This window comes from Tasmannia lanceolata, unplaced genomic scaffold (assembly GCF_043159265.1).
Source record: "Tasmannia lanceolata isolate RefF3 unplaced genomic scaffold, GAP_Taslan_0.1 ptg000019l, whole genome shotgun sequence".
Taxonomy (NCBI): Eukaryota; Viridiplantae; Streptophyta; class Magnoliopsida; order Canellales; family Winteraceae; genus Tasmannia; species Tasmannia lanceolata.
In genome coordinates, this window is record NW_027518696.1 from 67,707 (window position 1) to 91,384 (window position 23,678).

Below are 23,678 nucleotides of genomic sequence, written 5' to 3' on the forward strand. Positions count from 1 at the left end.
GTTGTCGAGAAGTATAGGAGGTCTTCCCAATGGATCGAATCTTAGGAATCGGCGCCCAGCCCGTCTTCCCCATGGATTGAATCCTAGGAATCGACACCCAGCTTGAGCGGGCTGGAGAAGACAATAGTACAAGTTAGCAATCATGAGCAAATTAGCAGTGGGTTTGAATTTCAAAATCCTTCACCATTGTGCGCTTCTGACTTTAGTTTTGAGAATACGATGGCAGAAGGGAAGAGTAGACTTATGTGCAAAACTCATCAACTTATGGATATGTTTGAAAAGGTGATCCACAGCTATCAAATGTGGCAACTATTAAATAATACTCTTTTTGTACGTCTCTTTATATTTTTGATGACGAGACAAAAGGAATTATTTCAATGTAACCCTAATCTTGTGAAGGGCTCTAATAGTCCAGCACAATACGGTAAAGTTAATGCATGGTCCACGGGCTTGAATGAAAATCCTAAGGGCAAGGCTATAAGGCTATAATCAACCTAACCATGGTGCTCTAGACAGAAAGGCTAAACTTATCATAGTTTAGTCTAGGTTGTTTATAGTCTTTTGCTATAAGACGGGCCTTATAGCTATCTGTTAGAAGGTGTATGTATATGCTTAAGGGTATTACGGTCTTTGTACTTTTTCTCTCTTAATATAAATACGCAAGTGAGGGGGAGCAAGTCTCCAACTCACATTGTCTCCTCTCATCTTTTCTTCTAACAAGGTATCAGAGCCCTAGGGTTTTGATCCCCTAGGGACCACCATTGCAACCCCCGTCCTCCTCCTTCCTTGACCCTCCACACGACCCAAAATTCTAGCCTAATCCACGCCGGACAGACCTCTCCCTGTTATGGCGTGTTTCCCACTCGCCTAACTCCATCCCAGCCTCTCGCCTCCATATCTTCACACCCTCAGCCCTCTCGCCCAGCCTACCTACCTCATTGGTCCCTTAAGGGTCCTTTCTCTCATCTAAGGGTCTCTTTTCTTACCTAAGGCCCTCCTCTCTCACGTTCTCTCTCTTCTTCATGGTTTTAAATCCTCTTGATCTCTCTTTTCCTTCTTTTCGCAGCTCCGGTTTTTTCGCCTCACCTCCATTTTGATCCTTGGCTAGTCATCATGTCTTTTTTTTTTTGCTGTGTCTCTTTATCGGAGCCGCGATATCAAAGGTGCACGTCACGTGTTTGCTGAAATGTCTGAGTGAGCCATTGTGCCTCCGACTTCATCTCCTAACCTCTATTCTCCTCTTGGCTAGTGATCATATGTCTTTTTTTACTTTGTCTCTTCATCGGGGCTACGGTATCATGGTCGGGCTCGTTGTGTGATTCTACACCTCTCTCTTGTTTATCCTCTGTCGTTGTTGTGGTTGAGAGTGTCTATATTTCTGTCATCATGGATCCTCATGTTAGATCGATTCATACTATCGGATCGACTCCTCCACCTTCGGCTACTTAATCTAGTTATCCTACTTCTTTGAGGGCTGTTTTCCCATAGATGACTTATGTCCCTCTTGACGGGACTATTCCTTCCCTCACGGGGATCCTTCCTCGTGCGCAACACTGTCTACGGCCTCATGGGTCTAATGCCCCTTCTGCTGGTACTTCTATTCTTGGGGAGTATGTTGGTGGTGACTATTCTGACCGTGGCGATGGCCCATTTGCCAGAGGTCAGGATCGTCGAGGCTGTGTTCGTGGCCGTGATTCTGCTGGCAGTAGTGTCGCTGGTGGGGATGCGCGCCCTTATTGCACTCCTTATCCGGCAACAGAACATTCTATGGCTACGTGTTATGTCTCTTCATCCTCCTCCGCTGGACCTGTAGCCAAGGTTTTAAATTTCGGTTTCGGTACCGATTTCGGACCCCACCGAAATCCGAAATTTCGGTCCGAAATTTCGTAAAATTTAGGAAAAATCATTTAAATGAGGCTGAAATTTTGAACCGAAATTTGGTAAAATATAGGAAAAATTCCCTTTTAAAAAAAAAAAAATGAAAAAAATTACATTCAGGACCGGTTAAATGAGAGTATGCCACAGTGCGGGTTGGCTACTAGCATTCTAAAACAGTAGCCATTAATGCAATAGTGGGGCTACTAGCATTTTACTTGGGACAACCCTTGCTAGTGTAAAACAGTAGCCACTAATGCACTAGTGGGGGCTGTCCTAAGTAAAAAAGGGGAGACAATATCACTTCACTTTCTTTGCACCCTCTCTTTAATTACACAAATTCAGCTTGTCCTTTCTTTTATAATTAGTATATGATATGCTTTTTGGGTACCCTAATAACCCTTGACAGCTGCTTAAATTATAAAGGACAAGATAAGTTATTGCATTTATAAATAAATGCACTGCTAATGTCACCAACTTACTTTTTGCTGTGTTTACGAGAAAAAGCCAACAGTGAAATACATCATTGCTGTGACATGTGGCAGGAAGAAGATTTCCTATGATTCTTATAGAGTGTCACTTTCACCTTTTGCTCTCTACTTGCAAAAAATAAAGACAACCCTCGAAACTATCACTGCCACATGTATAAAGCTACACCAAAGATGGTTTCCCAATTAATTATCTATCAGTCACTTCCAAAAAAACAAGGTAAGTGATATATGCAGCCCTTGTTTTACTTGGAATAGCCCCCTCTAGTGTATTTATGGCTACTCGTATACACTATATGCAGCTGTCCCAGGTAAAAACAGGGGCACATATATTCCAATTTTCAGGGCAATTTCGTGCTATCACTCATGTCTTGAATCATAAAGTGAATTCTAAACATAAAGTAAAGAAATACAATGTAACAGAGCATAATGTAAACACAGTAGAATCGGCAACCACCCATCTAAGGAGTCCAACTCGATGTCAATACCACATTGAGTTACGAGGCGGTTCGAATCCATCATCCCTTTCTCGAACTTGGTCATGATGGGCACGATGCATCTGCTGGCGAATCTGGTTTTCAATGAATAAGTAGTACTCTTGCCAGGACATGTGAAGGACGTATGACTGTTGGTATTGCTGGACATAATACTGATAGACATATGGCTCAACTTGCATCAACAATCCCACACGTGGGTACGCCATAGTAGGGACAAGCGCTATCGGTGCTGCTTTGAACGAAGATGATGCCTCGCCATGTGCATGTGCATGTGAATCATATGACATCCCATACCCATACTCATGGCCATAGCCATACCCATAAGAAGCAGTTGAACCCCATCCACTCTCGAAAGATGCATCGATCGGTCCATAACCATAACTCTGTGGAATCCCACCTTCAACGCTCAAACTCTCGAATGTGTCTGTCAAACTATCAACTCCATAACGAGAATGCGCATGTAAGGAGTCATCTTCTTCATCAGTGGGATGGTACTTCCGTCGTCGTTGGAATACTTGTCTTTGCCTTGGTTGGGGTCGTGCACCGTGATCCTCATCTTGTGTAACGTGGTCAAACCTCAGCTCCGCTGTGAATGGGCTAAGTGGCCTATAAGGCTTATCACCTCCCACACTACCCCCACCACCAGAAGTTCTAGCACCTCCCACACTGCCCCCACCACCAGCGGCATTCCCACCTGTATCATCATCCGATGGAGAGTCTATGGACAAATCATCGTCACTAGTACCCTGTATTGGAACGGCAATGGGTTGAGCGAGGCCCTCTGTATCCGGCGGCAATGTATCATCATCGTCTTGCATCTGTTCAGCGATTATAGGATTCGGTCTACCACCCGATGCATCCAGCACTGGCTCTCCAACCTCCTTCACCCACTCATAGAGAGGGTCATCCTCATCATTTTCACAGAAGATGTCTGTGAGATCAATTGGATCGGTGTAGTCCTCCAGGTTTTCTTCTATAGAGGTGTGTTTCATCCTCAATCGTGTGTTATAGTGGACATATACGAGCTTCTGCAAGTTTTCATGTCCAAGCCTGTTCCTCCTTTTAGAGTGGATGAGGTTGAAAGTGCTCCAATTTCTCTCACAACCTGAAGAAGACGCTGTCTGAGATAACACTTTTATGGCTATCTTTCTCAGGTTCGGAGCATCTCCCCCATATAACACCCACCACTCAGCTGCAAAATAACAACAGATTAATTAATTGGTTGCTCAATCAACAACTAATAACTTAACTAGCTTTAGCTTATACCTGGTAGTGTCTTATGTCGTCCAGCTATGCCAGCTGGACGTCCAAAGGATCCAAGTGCATCCCTAAACATCTTGATCTACAATAGAATTAACAATAATAGCTATTAGTTAAAAATTACAATATATACTCATCTATTTATAGTGAAATAATGCAATGTTTACCTCTCCTAAAGCAGTGGCTTCTGCACTCGCATCCGGTTCCAACTTGGCTACTACAATCTGTAAATCTTCAATGAGATCGGCGCGAGTAGCAAGTTGCTGGGTGTATTGGTACTTTGGATTGAGATAATATGCTAATAAGAAATAATTCATTACTATATCATAAATCACGACATAAGAGATAATAAGACCATGTTGGTGTTGTCTGTTTTGATCATACCAGCCGAATGAAGTGGATGGAGGAGCATATTTGTCCATCTATTATCGATGATGGTATGATAGCCTTGATAGGATCGAGGAGCAACTGCTTTTATTGCCTCCATCAATCTAATGGCGTGATACAAAGAACCCATAGTAGGTTTTTTGTCCCCATCAACCATCCTCAATACCTTTACAATGGGCTCCAATATACCAACTACAGTTCTGCACTGATCCCAAAAGCTTGGTTTACCGACGATCTCCTCAGCCCTCTTTCCAGCTACACTCCTGCTCTCCTTGTACTCATTCCACTCATTGGATGAGAATAACTGCTTTAACCCAACCTTCTTGTCTAGCATACTCTGGAGAGCAATGTAGTTTGTGGCAAACCTAGTAAGCCCAGGGCGTACCAAATCTCCTCCACACATGTTCCTCATGATGGACAATATATACCCGTGGTTGTATAAGAAATTAGTCACTGATCTAGCCTCATCAACTACCTTCTTCACCGTCTTCTTTTTTCCAATGTCTTTCAACATAAGGTCTATACAGTGCGCTGCACACGAAGTCCAGAATATTTTATACTTAGACATAATCTTCTGTCCAGCTTTCTTGTAGTTGCTCCCATTGTCAGTGACAATTTGAACAACATTCTCCTTCCCAACCACTTTTATTACATCGGCCATATGCTTGTAGATGAACTTATAATCTTTCACAACGTCAGATGCCTCAATACTCTTTAGGAAGACGGTCTTACCGTCACAGTATACCATAAAATTGATGATCGACTGTCTCGTGGGACCAGTCCAACCATCAGACATTATTGTTACTCCATATTCGGGCCACTGGTTCTTCAACCCATTGATGTACTCCTTCAGTTCTTTAACCTCCATGGGCAAAGATTTGTTCATAATTTCATATGAGGTGGGGGCTTTCACACCTGTCCCATACTGACCAGCTACGTCTACAAAGTGCTGCAAATATGGGCTATTTGCAGAATTTGCTGGGATGGCGTTGTGGAAGGCGAATTTTGCATATGCCCGCCCTACAACTTCCTTTGCATTCCCCCACATGTTTTTAATACTTCTCTGTTTTCCTTTTCTATATAGAGCCGGGTCCATGCTTGCTGGATCCCTTAAGCTAACCCCACGTGTCAAGGTCGTCTGCTTCGGCCTTTCTCCCTTTGAACTACCGCCACCCCCCTCATGTATGGATGGGCCAAATTTCGGCCTGGTAGAGGCAAGATGGCTCATTTGCCTCCTCTCGTCCTCATCATTCCTGGACTCTCTCAATGCACGCTTATACTGCATCTTTTGTATGTCTGTCTCTATATCAGATGGGTATGCAATATCGCCGTCGTCACTGTCATTTCCACCGTAGTCTCCCGCCACAGCATCAATGAACTCTGCTCTTCTCTTCTCTCTGTTTTATTTATCCATTTTGGACTCCTGTACAGACTTTGAAATGATCTCCTTGGCCTCTCTAGGGCAAGATAGGCATGCTGTCACATCTCCCCCTTTACCTATCAAGTGATGTTTCAATCTTGTGATACCTCCACCGCCTATTTTCTTCCCACAAAAATTGCATATAACTTTTGTGTGCTGCCGCCATCAGGCCGCCCATATTGCCAACCAATGTCTGCAACTTCATCCTCATCTCGACCATGACGTGGCAGGTGAATTAGTTACAGGCTTACAGCTTGAAAAAATCTGCCAAAGAGTATGTTGTTTAGAATGTTCCTACTTTTTTACACATGAAAGATGCTAACTTGATATTATCGTTTTAAATTAAAAAAAAAAACTAACTTTGACAGCACTTTACATACTAAAATACAAGATGGGTTAGTGAAATTATCAACATATGGTTGTGGGATATGTTAACAGCATAACCATGCTTTGATATTTGCACAAACTCATCTGTCCTTTTATCATTAATTGGACAACATTTTGGCTGTGACCCATGTAATGAACGGTTTGGATCACCATACCGTACTTTTAAGTTTTAATTAAGTGAGGAGTCCCCTCATCAAAATACAGTAGTGCTGATAACATTTCCCAAACAAAAATGGGTTTTCATTTCCTGGTCCTCTTTTTTACTTGGCACAGCCTCCTCTAGTGTAAAAGATAAGTGAAAAATACACGCCAACAGTGGTGCTAATGTGTACCGCAGGGGGGGTGAACATATCATTTCCTACAAAATATTAATTTTGACTTTTTTTCCCGTAATTGTCATATGTTAGAACAGCCTTTAGGTATTTTTTTCATAATTTTACTACTTTCCTTCCTTTTTTTCGTAATTTTCCATTTAAAACTTACTACTTCTGTCAAATCTTTGCAAAAATCGGTAATGATTACTATTTCTTTTCATATTATTTTTTTGCTAGCCACCTTTGCACAAATCTACTTCTGCCAAATCTTTGCACAAAAGGATGTGCTACAAGCGGAAAAGTGGCCTAGAGAAGGTGGCTAGCAAATTCCTAAACAAAAACAAAATCTTAAAAAAATAAAGGGTTACAGAAAGCCTCCAATCTACAGGGGTTAGGGAAACCCTCTAACATTCAGATCGGAGGGTCAGGATCAACCAATGGAAATGATTTTTGGGACGCAACCTATTTTGGCTGTGACCCATGTAATGAACGGTTTGGATCACCATACCGTACTTTTAAGTTTTAATTAAGTGAGGAGTCCCCTCATCAAAATACAGTAGTGCTGATAACATTTCCCAAACAAAAATGTGTTTTCATTTCCTGGTCCTCTTTTTTACTTGGCATAGCCCCCTCTAGTGTAAAAGATAAGTGAAAAATACACGTTAGGGTCCTCTTTTTTACTTGGCACAGCCCCCTCTAGTGTAAAATATAAGTGATAAATACAGGTTAGGGGACTGCCCCATGTAAAAATGAGGTCACTTTATAAATTTTAACTTCTCATCAAAAGTCAATACAGAGAATCTGTCTTCCTTTTTTTTAACTTGCAATGGTTTGAAACCAGAGAGAAGAAAAAAAACCCTAAAAACTTACCTTTCTTGAAAGTTGAAATCGGAAGAGGAGAGGAAGCAAGCGGCTACAAATTGAAGAAATTTTGCATGATGGAAAAGAAGATGACAACCTTGTTTCTTATAGGGAAGATTATTCCTGTAAGATTCCATTCAATCTCATTTTTTGAGCTTTTTTTGGCTTTGCACATGGCTTTGCACATGGGCTTCAGACCCCTTTTTCTGCCTTTCTCAGAGAAACAATGTGGGTGCACTGCACGGAATTTGCAGGAAATTTCCCCAAATTTCGATGCAATTCCAATTTCCCACCAAAATTTCGGCAATTTCGAAAATTTCGGTAATTTCGGCCGAAATTTCGGCGACATAAAGTATTTTTCCGATTCAATGTTCTTTCGGTTTCGGTGTCCACCGAAACCGAAACATTTCGGCCGAAATTTCGGATTTCGGCCGAAATTTAAAACCATGCTTGTAGCACATGATGACTGTTTCCTTATCTCCAGGGCCGACTGTGATGAGTTTTTGCCCCTGCGTACGCATCGCCGAGCACCTACTGTGCCTTTTGCACAGCCTCGTGGATCGCCAGCTTCGCTTCTTACTGCCTCTGGCTCTTGGATTATTGATTCCGGGGCCTCCAACCATCTGATGGGTAACTCTGCTTCCCTTAGTTCATTTAAGCCTCTTCATTCGGCCTCTGCTGTTACTTTGGCTGATGGAACCACTGCACCCATCTTTGGTATTGGTACTATTTACCCTCATTCTGGTCTTACCTTATCAACGGTTCTCTGTGTTCATAAGTCACCCTTTAATTTACTTTCTGTTAGCCAACTAACCAAGAGTCTTAATTGTTCCGTCTCTTTCTTCCCCTCATTGTGTTTTTTAGGATCTTTCGATTGGGAAGACGATTGCTTCGGTTCGTGTGGTAAATGGTCTTTATCACCTTGACTGTGACCCTCCTCGTGCCGTGTTGCATACTTCTGTTAGTGCTTGTCAGTGGCGTGGTCGTCACGACCATCCTTCCCTTCAGCGACTTCAATTGCCCTCTGTTGTTTCTGGCCCTCTCTAGCCATTTTTAGGGCGAGTCCTGTGAGCTCGGGAAACATCATCGTGTGTCCTTGCCGTCCATTAGTCGCGTCTCGAGTCCATTTGAGGTCATTCATTCTGATGCCTGGGTCCGTCTCGGGCTCTATCCCTTATTGGTTACCAATACTTCATCATTTTTGTTGATGATTTCTCCCGTATGACCTGACTTTTTCTACTTGAGGATCGCTCGCAGGTCTTTACTGCTTTTCATACCTTCCATGCCGAGGTTACTACCCAATACAATTGCCGTCTTAAATGTTTGTGCACGGACAACGCTCAGGAATACTTCTCTGCCACTACAATTGTCGTCTTAAATATTTGACCACCGACAATACTCGGGAATACTTCTCTGCCTCTAATGGCTTTCAGGATTTCTTATCCGCTCATGGTATTGTCCATCAGTCTTCGTCTGCCTACATCTCTCAGCAAAATGGTGTCAGCGAGAGGAAACTTAGGTATCTGCTTCATATGACCCGCACACTTCTCTTTCAAATGCGGTCCTTAAGCTTATTGGAGTGATGCCGTGCTTACCACCCGTTTCTTGGATGATAGGCTTCCCTCCCCTGTCCTTGATGGTAAATCTCCCTTTTCTATCTTACATCCTCAGCAGAATCCTTTTCCTCTCACCACGGGTCTTTGGTTGTGTATTTTTTGTTCACCACCTCGGTCCTGGCCTCGATAAATTGGACCCTCGGGCGGAGCGTTGTCTTCCTGGGCTACTCTCTTACCCAGAAGGGTTATCGCTGTTATAGCCCTCGATTACGCAAATTCTTCGTTTCCGCCAATGTGACCTTTGAGTTCGAGCCCTACTTCCCTCCATCACATGAGCGTAGTCCCGTTGTGCTCGACTCGGCAATACCTCTTCCTCTTTCGGTTCTTCGTGACCTGGTTGAGTCCTCTTCTCTTCCATTAGCGGTGCCAGTGGTTCCTCCTAACTTAGAAAAGGATAAGTAAGCCGCTTCTCATAGGTTGTTTTTTCATTCACTTACCACATTTTTTCGTGGGGGAAGGTAAGGTTTGATGTTGCGGTAGTTGTATGGGGTGTTAAGGTAAGGTAGGGGTTTCATGGTATGGTAAGAGCTAAGGGGTAAGGAGTGGAAGAGAGGAGAAGGGACCAGCCTCAATCACGATTGCCCGGTCTTTCCAACTGGACAGGATGGCCAATGTAAAGTTGTTATTTTGATTGACCTTTGGAAAGCCCCGGGAGAAGCCAAAGCTATTTATGATTGCTTGCCCTCCATAAAGCGGATGTGAGGGGGCCGTGGAGGATGATATGATCTAGAGACTCTTCTTCTAACTTGCAAAAACTCATTGGCTGGCCATAGAAATGTTGCGTCTCTTGAGGCGATCACAGGTGTTTATCCGCTTGTTAGCCCCCATCCAAGCAAAAGCCGCGACCCTAGGGGGAGCCGACACTCTCCAAATCACTGAGAACTTAGTCTCTGAACCGTCAATGCAGACCAACCTGCGAAAAAAAGAGTGGACCGAGAAGATGCCTGAGATGTCAAGAGTCCAAACCCTGTAACCCCGACAGACAGAGGAACAATAATAGGATTCCAGGAGGAAGAGAAGAAGAGAGAGGCTCTTGATCTCCTCAGCCTTGAGTTCTTTCCTGAGTTTGATGATCCAATCAACCATCCCATCCCTCCTGTCCATATTATCACCTACTCTTGCCTCTCTGTCCCAGGCTAACTGATATAGGTCCGGATAGGCATGATACATCCTGGATTCCCCTATAGTCAGAGGTCTTTCTAGAAATGTATGCCCACTCCCCTGCGCACTGAAAATCTGATGCAAGTCTCGAAAAAGGTCTAGCTGTACAGATCGACTTCCAATCTTCTGATCTTTTACCAACCGGAGGATCCCTGCTCTCCCGACCTCGGTCGTATTTGTCGCCGATGATGTTCTACCATAAAGCCTCCTTCTCTTCGCCATAGAGCCATAACCATTTCCCCAATAGGGTTATGTTCTTCAACTTGATTCTGCCAATGCCAACCCCTCCTTGAGGTTTCAGCCTACATACCTCTCCCATCTCATGAGATGGTTCTAATGCCCCTTTTCCTCCCTACCTTCCCATAGGAAGTCTCCTTGCAATTTTTTAATGCGCTTGGCCACCATGGACGGGACTTTGTAGAGAGATAAGAAGTACACCAGCATGTTTGCCTATGCTGCCTTTATAAGGGTAATTCTCCCCCAAAAGAAAGATATTGCCTCTTTCACGTTGCTAGCTTCCTCTCGATTATTTCAACTCCTCTCGATTATTTCAACCACCGGCTCCCACAAAGACACTCTAGGTGTTCCATGTTCCAAGGCAAATCGAGGTAGGTTATAGGTAGAACATCAAGTCTACAACCAAGGATGGAGGCATGTGCCGCTACTTTCTCCTTTTCCAAGTTCACCCCTGCGAGTGAGAAATTGACTTTCAGGCTAGAGGACATCTCATACCATTTGAGAATTCTCTTTATATTTTTTGTATTCTCAGCACATTCCTGAAGGAAGATCAATGTGGCATTGGCAAACTGCAAGTGAGAGATGGGAGGAGCATGCCTGCTTGGTTTCAATTCTTGAATGTAGCCTTTCCTTTCTTGATGTGATCCGACCGCTGGATCACCATTTTATTATGTTTGCACTTATTTATTTTGGTTTATTTGGACTTATTTGACATTATTGGATTATCCTAGATGTGGGGGATGTCCACATCATCTAGGGCCCACTCACACACTGCCCACATTTATTTTCCCCTTAGTTTGCCTATTTTACCCTCCATGCTTTATTTGTTCTTTATTACAGGTGAGGGCGTTGAAGTCATTTCACCATCACTTATGTCACTTAAGTGATAAACAAATCCTATTGGTTGCAAAGCGGGCCCACCACAAGAGCACAACTTATAAAAGAGAACAAAAGGGGAAGAAAACCCTAGTTTTTAAAGCATTGTGAAGAAAAAGAAAAAAAGAGGAGCCGACGGCCTCCCTTCTCCAACATGCCCTAGGGCGCCACTATCTCTCCCCTTCTCTCCCTACTCCTCTCAACGGTGAGTTTCTCTTCTCTCCTTGTTTCTTCTCCCCTCATTCTCCTCTCTTTCTCTCCCCACCCTATTCTTTCATCTTCTCTTTCTTCTCTCCCTCAACCCTTGTGCTCTCTCCAAGTAGTCTCCCTTTCTACCTCTCTTTTCTTTGATCTCCACACTAATTTCTCTTATTTTCTTCCCCTACTATTCCTCCTTGCGTTTTCTTCTCTCCTACCCCTTTCTCCCCCCTTTTAAAGAAACTGTTTTGGGAGGTTGCTGCTGCCCGGAGTTTCGGATCGTGCCCAAGAGTCTCTCCCCCACTCTCTTGGGTCCTCGTTTGCACGGATTTGGGGTGAAAGTACTGCCCTACTTCCCGGTGAGAACTTTCCTTTTATTCCAGCCCCTATTTTAGCCCTTTATCCCCTTTTAAAACCCGTAGGAACCCTACCTTTGATTTACCCTAGTTTATTTTAGGATTTTGTCATTATTTAGTGTAGTTATTGGGCCCTAGATCTTTCTTTTCTTTTATGGGCAGCAGTTGGGCTGCGTTTATTTCAATAAAGTTGGGCCGTTTCTTGTCATCTTTTGTGTTATTTAAGTTTTTACATGCAATAATTGCTTAATATAGAATCGTTTCTCATTGGTGGCTTATCTTTAAGGCTACTCGACATGATTTCCTACGCTGAAATTTATCACAAGCGTTCGCTTATCTGTTTATGGTTATGTGAATGTGGAGATTTGATCCCATTGAGCTCCTAAAATCCTGGTAGTTATTCGCGAGCCTCCGGGTTTGCACCATTTCTGCTTTAGTGAGAAGAAGACTGAGGGCCTCCACTACCATAATGAACAGATAGGGGGATAGAGGGCCTTCATGTCTAACACCCCTTGAGCTTCCAAAGAAACCTGCCAGAGAAAGGTGCGGATGATAGGCTTTCCTGAGTATAGTACAAGAAAGACCGTCCACATGGCCGTACGCCTTTCCCATGTCGATCTTGATTATTGTTCCTCCTTCACCACTACGGATACTGGTATCAATGACTTCATTTGCTATGAGGATATGGGTAATGACGTGGTGTTCATTTCCTTTCCCAATTCCCCTCCTATGAAATTCCTGCAGGAAGGCTAGAATATCTTCTTTAACCATCTCCCAATATCTTTGAAAAAAAGGCTATAGGAAATCCGTCTAGGCTTGGGGCTTAATCTTTGCTTTGGACATACCAAATATGATAGTTCTCACATCTTCCTCATCAAAATTTCTTTCTAACGAAGCTGATTGGTTCTACCTTAATCTTTTGAAGATAAGGCCTTCTATTTTTGGTCTCCAATTCACCTCTTGTGAGTATAGAGATGAGAAGAAGCGCACCACTTCGTCTTTGATTCTTTCCTTATCTTTTATTTTCTCTCCAACCCTCAATTTGTTGATTGTATCGATGCTTCTTCTTGAGTTTGTCATCCGATGGAAATTTTTTGAATTCTTATCCCCCTCCTTTAGCCACGAGGTTTGTGATTTATGGTGCCGGCTTTCTTAGGATCCCTTCATTTTCTAACTTTAAAGATCTCCTTTCCGTCTTCTCCTCCTCCCCTAACTCTGCCTCTTCTTCTTTGCTATCAAGGTCCTCGATCTTTTTTAGGACTCAAGACTTTCTCCACCTCTTGGCATCTTTAAAACTCTTTTCCACGTCTTTATCCTATCTTTCAGTTCCCTTAGCTTTTTTGCATAGGACAAAGCCTTTCCAACCATCTTCTCTTATACTGTTCCACCATGTCTTGATCTTATCTTCCAAGCCAGGAACCTCAAATAAAGCCATGTCAAATTTTAAAGGTCTTGGTTCAGCTTCCATATTGCTCATCTCCAATAGCAGGGGACGATGATCTGATATTGGCCTGAGGCAGCACTTTCTGCACTATGTGTGTGAATTTCTCCCATTCCTTGGTCACTAGAACTTGGTCTAGACGGCTGCAGATTAGATTATCCTGATTGTTGGACAACGTGAAACTTGCTCCTTGAAGAGGTAGGTCAATTAGCTCGATTTGTAAGATTAACTTGGACGTGTTACGCATACTTGTGGTTGTTCTCCCCAAATGGGTATTCTCAGGTGGATAGCGGATCGTGTTAAAATCTCCGCCCACTATCCATGGCCCGGTCCGGATGTCAACGATTTCCTGCAATTGCACCCCCATAGCCTGCTTCTTAGTCGTGCTCTAGAAGGGCCATAGACTGCTGATAGTTTCTACTTTTCAGGCCTCCCAACCAATTTGACTGTGATTGTGAAAGAAAACTCCTTAATCTCGGAGGTTTCAATGTGGAATTTATTCTCTCTCCAGATGATGATGATCCCGCCAGCGGAGCCTATTGCATTAAGTGCATTTCTTGTCCCCCATATTTTATTAATTAAGCTCTCAGGTGTCCCCGACGCCTTAGACTCCAATATGGCTATCATATCTACTCTTTGGCTTAAGACGATGTACTTGATGGCTGCACATTTCTTCTGCGATCCCAAACCTCGGATATTCTAAAACACGATCTTCATCTTTGTAATTGATGATGTTTGTGCCCTAATCTGAGCCTTAGGCTAGATTTTTTTACTCACTGAGCCCCTTTACCTTCTATGGGCTGATTTACCTTCATTTTTGCAGGCCACGATCGAGTCCAGTAATCCCCAACTCTCAGATTCGTTCTCTTGAAATAAAATACCCAAATCTTGGCCTAAATTGGCCATGATCTCTTGCTCCGATCAGGAGTTGGTTCCCGTTGATGACTCCCAGTCTCCCTGATCGAGCGCTTCTTGGATAACCTCCCTAAGTTCGGCTTCAAGAATATCCTCATTGGAGCTGTGCACCCATACTTGAGCTGTAAGAATTGAGTATATAGCTGGGGACTGGAGGTCTGACTTGCTATCGGAATCCCTGCCTCCAAGACTACCACTACTATCATGGCCAGGATCATCGACACCTTCTAATGGGCATTATATATGGAGGTTAGGTTGATGCCGATCGCATGAGCTGAATTTTGGACTTCCAGCCCCTCAACCTCATTATGGGGATTGGTTAATTTGTTATTCCCATCAAGCTTCTGAGCCCATTCTCACAAATAATGCAAGTATGCCTCTTTGTGTCTCTCAAAAGTCGCAGCCGCCTTTCTTTTTCACCCAGATAAGCGGAGTTGAAATTTGCACCCCGAAACCCTTTCGTTGGGTAAGCGTGGTTTTTTGATAGGCCGACTGATGAGGACTCTTCTCGCGCCCTTCACTGTGAGTTGCCAGAGTAACTCCAACGTGGAGAGCTGATCGGCCTGGGAGCATTCAACCTTTACAAGCGATTTGCTTAGATGATTCGACTTGTTAAAAAATTTGAGGACGCCACCTTATTGAGGGATGGGGGGCCCAAGGGCATGTTTCTTAGCGACAGACCACACCCTAGTGAATTTCAAATTTGATTGGCTTTTCAAAAGGGACGCACCATTTTTTCCTTTTCCTTGCGTGTCAACCACGTTACCTGGCGTTGTTTGCTTGTCACCAAACAGAGAGCCTTCTGAACCGGAGGAAGAGACTGCAACTTGTCTTCCTTTTAAGCTGGTTATAGGGGGGACGTTTTGACCGCCATGTGTCAACATCTCACTCGTTGGATCTCGAGAGGATCAATGGCTGTTCAATCATCTTCTTCCTCCGACCACACCATACGTCGATTTAATTAATTTCTTGGAATCCACAACAAAGCCTGGATGGACTGCACTGGGCTGCGATGGCTTCCTCCCAGAGACCAGAGCTTCTGGCTCTTCACCCACCCATTTGTCGATCTGTAATGGCTTGAATTAGGAGTTGTTTTCTGGGTTTTTTGCACAATTGCCCTTGATGCCCCTCTCCAAGCTCTCTGATTGAAGTAGAGATGCGGACAGTTCCACAGACTCAAACGTCACCCCAATCACATACCAGTTGTCATTCACCTTCAATGGCTTGGTGAAGAGTCAACACCTAGTTAGTTCCACAGACTCAAGCCCCCTTGGATTAGTGTTTAGGTCGACTTCTGAGCCTATAATACTTCCCAATGATTCTATTTTCTTGTCCCACGCATGAAGTAGGATTCCGAACAGACGCAACCACTTCGCCTGTGATCCTACCTTATGCCCTGAGTTCGAGTCTCAGCAACCATTCTCCAAAAGCACCTCCTCCCATGCGCAGATGCAGCGCTTGTTGTTCTGATTCAAATTAAAAAAGCACTTCATTGCTTGACAATCTACTTGGCTTCTGTAATAGAGGGAAATCCCAAACCACTTTGTGGAGTTCCTCCATACTCCAGGTTTGTTTCTTCAGAACCACAATCAGACTGGACTTCAGAGTTGACATTCTCTCTACAACTCCACCCGACACGCTCACTGTTTCAGTATCTACTTTCTGGATCCAAGTTTCAGAGCCAAACGATACTCATTTCTTGAACAAGTCAGTGACAACGTATTTCTGGAGCATCTCCGATTGCTTGCTAACCTTCTTTGGGGACTCACACCATCTACATACTGTTTGTCTTCTGAAGTTGTGATAACCGCATGCCAAGCAGTTCCAATCACTCGGTAGCCGTTCAATTCTGTTGGTAGGAGGTTTAGGGTTGGCCCTTCTTTTCCTTATCTTTTGTTCCCAAACTCCTACAGACCCACGTAATCTCTCGGTATCTAGCTGGTTCTTCCTGATTTCACCCTCCTCCCAGATGGTTCTTTCGCAGCATTCTCTCTCCCTTGGGCTTCTACTGCTTCTACGGTGTAACCAGATTGGTATAGGTCCCAGAGAGTTCCCCCCTGATTCCAACGAGGGATTTAAAAAAAAAAATTTGACTTTATTAAATATCAAAAACACCAAAGAGGGGACAAGATGTCCCCAAATACATGTTAGTGTAAGATCCCCACACCCAAAACATCAGATAAAAGCGTACATGAATACAATGTAAATAATAGTAGTCATGTATCTCCATTTCCCGCATCCGCATGACATATCGGAATAGACATTTGTTTTCTGCTTCATTTGCAGTTGCAGACCTTCTATGCTTGATTTTAGGACGCGCTTCTCTAACCATGTTCTCTAACTTCCGCAATGAAATCTTGAAGCCTCCATGGACCTTTGGAATTCTCTGTGGCCCATGCTATTGTATTTGAAGAGTCCCCTTCTATGATTGGAGGAGTTGACAAGTTACATTTATGCCATTTGAGACCAAAGTGCAATGTCCGCACTTCCGCCTCATTAGCATTGCAAATACCTGTAGGGCCCGAGTAAGTCATTATCATACTTCCTCTTGCATCCCGTATTAGTCCACTCATCCCATCTTTCCCGGGATTCCCCAGCAAACTCCCATCAAAATTTAGTTTTATCCATCCCTCCGGTGGAGCCCTCCATTTTGGGGATACCTTCTGAACGACCTTGCTTTCCCATATTTAGCCGTTCGCACTTTTTCTCTTTTTCACCAAAGATGCGTTATTCCTTTCCTTCCATATATTCCATATTATGGCGTACGGAAGGAGTTTTCACAAAGCCTGAATGTTTTCACCGAAGGAGTTTCCTCCTGTCCAATTTAGTAATACTCTTCGTATTGTCCTTGGGAAAACCCAATTTACTCGAAAAGACCTCATCGCACCCGTCCAAATTTGAAATGTGAAGGGACAATGAAGAAGGAGGTGGTCCAACGTTTCATCCTATTGCCTACACAATACACATCAACCTGCCAAGTGGAACTTCCTTTTTTGTAAACGCTCACAAGTGTTAATCTTTTTATGAACAATGGTCCATGCAAATGCCGCAACCCTTGGTGGGGCGCTGGTTCTCCATATTCTAGCCCTCCGAGACACCCTCTTGTGTCCATTGTTCAATGATGAGAAGAACGACTTAACAGAGAACTCACCTTGAGTTTCCGGTGTCCAAATTCTTTCATCGGCTTCGAAGGATGAACAGTTGAGAGTTTAGTTCATCAAGTAGTGATGCGAATCTCACGATCTCCTCGTCCTTTAAGTTTCTACGCAATCTGATGTCCCAGATCATCCGCCCATTCTGCCCACTCGTTAGGTTATCCGATACATTGGACTCTCCATACAAAGCTAACCTAAACAAATTAGGGTAAGGTTCATACAATGGTTTATCCCCCATCCCCAAATCCATCCAGAACCTAACCTCGTCTCCGTTACCCACGAACTTTTGGAAATCCTTCCTTGAGGAACATATTGACCTCCACACTCCCGATCCCTTTCCAGCAGATGGCTTCCGGGCATTCCAATCCCTTTTTCCCTTCCATATTTATCTCTAATTATTCGGTGCCAAAAGGCATCCTTTTCATCACCATATCGCCATAACCATTTACCAAGTAAAGATTTGTTGCACAATCTAATCTTCCCAATCCCAACTCCACCGTGTTTCTTTAGTTTTGTTACCCGTTTCCAATTCAACAAGTGTTGTCCTTTTTGGACTCACCATCCCCTTCCCATAAGAAATCCGTCTGCAGTTTTTCGATTCTTTGAGCAACAATGGCCGGCATTTTAAATAACGACATAAAGGATACCGGCATGTTGGCAGGTGCCACTTTAATCAAAGTAGAGATATATTTTTTCTTCCATTTGGCTATTTTTCTCTCTAATCTTTCTAACACCGGGTCCCATTGAGCGGCCTTCTGGATACCAAATCCGAGTGGAAGTCCCATACGTGAGATAGGAATTTTTCCTTCCTCGCATCCAATAATGGCGGCGTATAACTTCAGCTTATGTTGGTCCACATTAATTCCGGTATAACTTCCTCGCATCCAACGAGGGATGTTCTGCAACTGCATTTGCCTTGATTCTTCATTTCTCCAGCTCTATCAGATGAGAGGTCTTGATTGCAGTTGCTCTTCCTTCATAGCTCTACAAGGAAACTCAATTAATGATGCAAATACTATTTAGAACTTCAGCTCAAAAGGACCAACTCCTAGTATTGTATTCTATTGGGGAGCATGAATACATGATCAACAATGAATTACCCTCGACGTGGGATGGACACTTGGTTGATAGACAGTCCAGTCGGACCATTTCAAATACTAGTAAAGTGCAAAATGAACTAAACAAACCGATACACAACTCTCTTTTCCTTGTTCTTTTCTTTTCTTTTTCTTTTTTCCTTTTTTTGAATGGAACCTATACACAACTCATATATGCTGTATACATAACTCATTTAACAGGGCCCTCTGCATGTGTGTGCCCCTTTTTTCTTAATTGAGTCATTCACTTGGGCCCTGTTCGTTTCAGATTGGGCCAATAATCAGTTGGGGCCCTCACCATCGGTTGTGACAATCTGAAACAAACAGGGCCTTAGTTATTATTGTTGGATTCATTTATGATATTGAAATTTATTTCTTTCCAATATATGCTTGTCCTGTCATCTATCAATGCAAATTCTGAGATGGCTGCTGGGTCATGTAACAGAAGCTTTGGGGGCGCATGTTTCAACTGTGGTCGCTCTGGGCACAGGGCATCCGATTGCCCCAGCAAGCATGACTACTAAGGCCTGCATCTAATACAGGTCAGATGCTACTTCGCATTCCTCTTGTAATATAGTTTTTTTATCACAGGCTGTTCAAAGGAGGACCCTTGGTGGATTAGAGGAGTTTTCCTGTACCATTTGGATATGGAGGGAAATGACTCTCATGGAGTCCTCTGGGACTAACGCAGTCATTTTTGGTTTCCTTGTTCGTCGGACTTCTTTACCCTTTTTCCCCTTCAAATATGTTTTATTTTATTTAGAATGTCAAAATACATTTACCCTTTATGGAGGCCAGCCAATATGCCATAATAGGTAATGTATTATGCTGTTAAACCTTCTTTGTCTGAGGAATGCCAAACTGAAGGTGCAAAAAAAGAAAAAGCACCCAGCTATGTCGGACCATGTTGCGTTTTAACAAATGTGGAAACAAAAACGTTTTCCTAGTAATTAAAATTTCCTCAAGAAGTGTTTTCCTGCAATCCAAAAGGGCCTTCGAAATTCCTAATTAGCAAAGCATATATCAGATAGTCGTTAACAATTATGGTGTAGCTGAGCCAATAGAGATTTGGAAGAATATGCGTGCGGGTAAAATCATTTGAGTATTTTAGAGTTGCAGGTGGGTGTGCTTTGTTAAGAGTATCACAAGCGGTCAGGACTAGAGATTGAGCAAAGGCGGGTTAACTCTATAATCGCCACTTGTGTGCCTGGTTTCACCCAACTCCTGCGGGTCCGGGTCGTACTGGCCGGGTAAAAAATGACCCGGAATTTTAAGGGTCACGATTTGGTAAACCCAGACCCCACCTGTACGGGCTGGGTGGACCGGGTAACCTGTTTTTTTTTTTTTTGCTGTTTTTATTCCCACACTAATAGGATGATCCAAACCGTCCATGTGATGCGACATAATGTAAATTGGTTGCGTACAAAAAATCATTTCCATAGGATGATTGTAGCCCTCTGATCTATGGAGGAATTGCATATTATTATTTATGGAAACCTCTATAGATTGGAGGGCTAGGATCATCCTATTGAAATTATTTTTGGTAGGTGACCTATGTACGGTGTGTTCCATCACATGGACAGTTTAGATCATCCTATGATGTGGTCAGTACAGTACTCTCTTAAAAATACGGGACTGGACAGTTTAGATCATCCTATGATGTGGTCAGTACAGTACTCTCTTAAAAATACGGGACTATAAAGGCTTACACCTCGATCATTTGGGTAAAAGCTGGTCACCTGCGGGTCCACCTGACCCGGCTCAGTTTTTACGGGCTGGGTCAAATTTTCAATGGGTCATGATTCAGTGACTCGGACCTATAAATTATGGGCGGGCCGGGTTCAGGTCACTTTTTGCCAGGTCTAACTAACATATGTTGGTGAGTGCATGGCCCACGTTGGTCCAACACAACTAAAGCTAAAGGGGGAGCTTTACGTAAAAGCGTGTTTGGATAGCCGAATAGGAAAATAAGAATTGGCATTCGATTTCATCTCCACTAATGTGTTTGGATTGTAGGAATCAAGAAATGGAATCCACATGCCATTCCAATCTTATCCCGATTCTCTTCGTAAACAGAATGTAATGCCTGATTCTAGTGTTTGGGTAAGAACAGGAAAATCAAACGGAAATGATATTGACCCAAGAAAAAAAGAAAAGGAAAATATAACAAGACTTTCTGTCGTGTAAATGTGTCCTTAAATGAGGGAGAATAGAGATGGTTTAGGGAACAGATGTGTGTCAAATCTGTTGAAAGCTTTCCCTTTTAAGAGAGTGTAAATGTGTCCTTAAGTGAGGGAGAATAGAGATGGTTTAGGAACAGATCTGTGAAATCTGTTGAAAGCTTTCCCTTTTAAGAGAAAAATATTCTATTTGTGAGAGATTTTAGGTGAGAGAAAGAGAGACGGTGGAATGAACAAATCTCACCTATTTTGGGCGGTATCCATCTCAACTCTTATTTCCCACAAATATTCCACCTCACGTTTCCTTTTTCACCACCAATGACCCGCCAAACACTAGAATCAGCCAAGAAGGAATGAAATACCAATTCCCGAAACCCATGGCAATCTGGAGCGGTAATCCCCGTCAAAGGGGGGTGGTATTTTGATCTCTCTCTCTCTCTCTCTCTCTCTCTCTCTCTCTCTCTCAAACACAAAAGGGGATATTCAATCCGAACAGCATCCCTAGAAGGGATATGATCAATCTGTCCTAAACATTACAAATTTGAGAAGCTTTAAGGGTCAAAGATTTGAGCCAGATTTTTTTACCAGATTCAAGCTGCTTCTTATGGATTCAATCCTTTCGTTAATATGTTTAGGAATATGATATGGATCCCTTTTCAAATTGTTCTGTAAATCAATAAAACATCTCATGTTTTCCAATGGGAAGTGATATTTACGCCCTTTATGATCACCAGGGACACCCGGCGTCAGTGTATCAATGACAAAAGGGGGGCTAATGTACTTGATGTCAGAAAGTTCATGTGGCTTAGATTGCAACGTACATTAGGAATGGGTGTCCCTGGTGATCAAAAGGGGCGTAAATATCATTTCCCTTTCCAATTGTTGTTCAACTTATTTTTAAAATGAGTTTTTAAGGTTCATAGCTCCATGAAATTAATTTTTTTAAATGCTTTCTTGGATATTCTGTTACGTCTGTAACCTATGCTAAGCATAAAAAATCAGTTTCAAGCTATTCTCTCTTTTATGTTGTTAACCAGGGTTTAGATGAAGAGGAATCACTTTAAGAACTTGGGTAGTTAATGAATAGCCTTCATGGAGGTGGTTGTCGGGCTTGATGGGGAGGAAGAAATTGCCATGAATTCTGGTGCTTAACCAAACACTAAAATGGGAATTGCCAGAAGATCGGAATAGGATTAGAATGGGATTCTGAAACCAATTCTTGATTCCAGTTATCCAAATTCTGTAGCCGGTTTGGATACCTCCCATTTTGTATTTGGATTTGAAATTGAGTTTTGAATACAAATTGAAGAGATTTGGATACCTCCCATTTTGTATTTGGATTTGAAATTGAGTTTTGAATACAAATTGAAGAGATCCGGCAGCTCATGTAGAGGGAGACAGAGAGGGAAGGGGCTACTTCCTAGTGGAGCAGAGAGGTTGAGGAGCTAAGAGGGTGAAAGAAACTGCCAGATCTGTGGATTTCCAATTTCTTATTTCCACAGCAAATTTAGAAATATGATTTTTTTCATTGTCTAGAAATTTAAGAATTTGATCCGATCCAAATTACAATGCAAAAAGGGCTGCAAATGTGATAAATCCAAACCAATATCATCTCAGCATCCAAACGGGTCCTAAGGCTCCGTTCCAATGTCATTTATTGCCACTGAATTCGTTTTCCAGGTTTGTTTTACTGTCGAGGACTGTATATGTTTTTCCAACCTCTCGTGATGAAATTAATTTCAAAAATCTTGTAGGTCTTCACACTAGTCCCTCTCGTCGTCTCATCTCTCTCTCTCTCCCCATCACCCTCTCCTCATAGCTTCCCTCATTCTTCCCTCTTCTCTCCTCCTCGCCTTGTCGCGAGCTTAAATCTTCAATCGCACATCACGACCTTCCCGAATCTCACCGAAAGAAATTGGTCTTGTTTAAAGCTTGCAACCATTTTAGGGTTTTTAGGGCTCTACGATCCAATGTTATGCCGAGAGAGATGTGAGGCACAGCTAAAAGAGAGCTTCTGCCAGCAGATTTGCTTACGTCCATCGGCTTCTGTGACACGCGACAGACCATCTGCGAAATGCAGAAATTACCGAAATTTCATAATATTAAATAATGAATAAAATCCAGATTTTTTGGTGAAATTCCTTAAATTTCAGACCAATTTTTGGGAAAAACGACCAAAATATCAAAATAATGTAAGGTTTCGGGTATTACCAAAATTTTGAAATAATGTAAGGTTTCAGGTATTACCGATTTCGATTTCGGTATTGACCGAAATCCGAAATTTCATATTCAAGTGATAGATCAATTAGCTCACAAACAAGAATAATATTAGAGAGGCTCCTCATGCTAGTAGTGATTCTACCAGGCTTGTTTTTTTTAAAAAAAAAAAATTATGCGGAGATCTAATAGTAATAAAGTCACCACGCTAATTCCACGGCCCATTCCAGCTTTCCTTATCTCCTTTAGTTCCGCCCAAAGAGCATTCCTCTCTGGCCCTCACAGGTCCATATACCACTGTCAGTTTCCTATTCCAATAGAAGAAAAGAGAATGGACAGAGTACTCTTTTAACTTCCAATGTCTCCATATTGAACATGTACTCCTTCCATATCACAATAATCCCACCCGCAGAGCCTCTTGCATCCTTTGTTGCCCATTGCCTATTTTGCCTGCCTCCATTGGATAAGCTGTTCCTGGGAATGGCCATCATCCTATGATAATTTTGCCTCAAATAAAGATTGGCTACCATGCCTGTATAGTACACCATATCCACTGGAACTGTTACTGATGTAAACAAAGGATAGCAAAGCCTGTCCAAGGATAAAACTAATCCCTGCTTAGAATCCACATGGAGAACAGCCCCATTATATAGTAATAACATTACCATTGTAGCCACATCAGGTGGTAGAATGACCAAGAAACCAGGATATGGCAACAAAAGCAGAAAATAGCGCTATGA

General features: G+C 42.8%; 1 protein-coding gene across 1 annotated transcript in view; it reads left to right on the forward strand.

Moving 5' to 3' along the window:
• EMB1138 (DEAD box RNA helicase (RH3)) overlaps positions 1-19,446 on the forward strand; it is a 42,355-nt gene extending 22,909 nt beyond the window's left edge. Inside the window, exon 10 of the mRNA XM_077361990.1 lies at positions 18,987-19,446. Coding sequence (XP_077218105.1) covers positions 18,987-19,065 — 79 coding nt within the window. The 3' untranslated portion in view covers positions 19,066-19,446. The remainder of the gene's footprint in view (positions 1-18,986) is intronic.
• Positions 19,447-23,678: the final 4,232 nt, after the last annotated feature.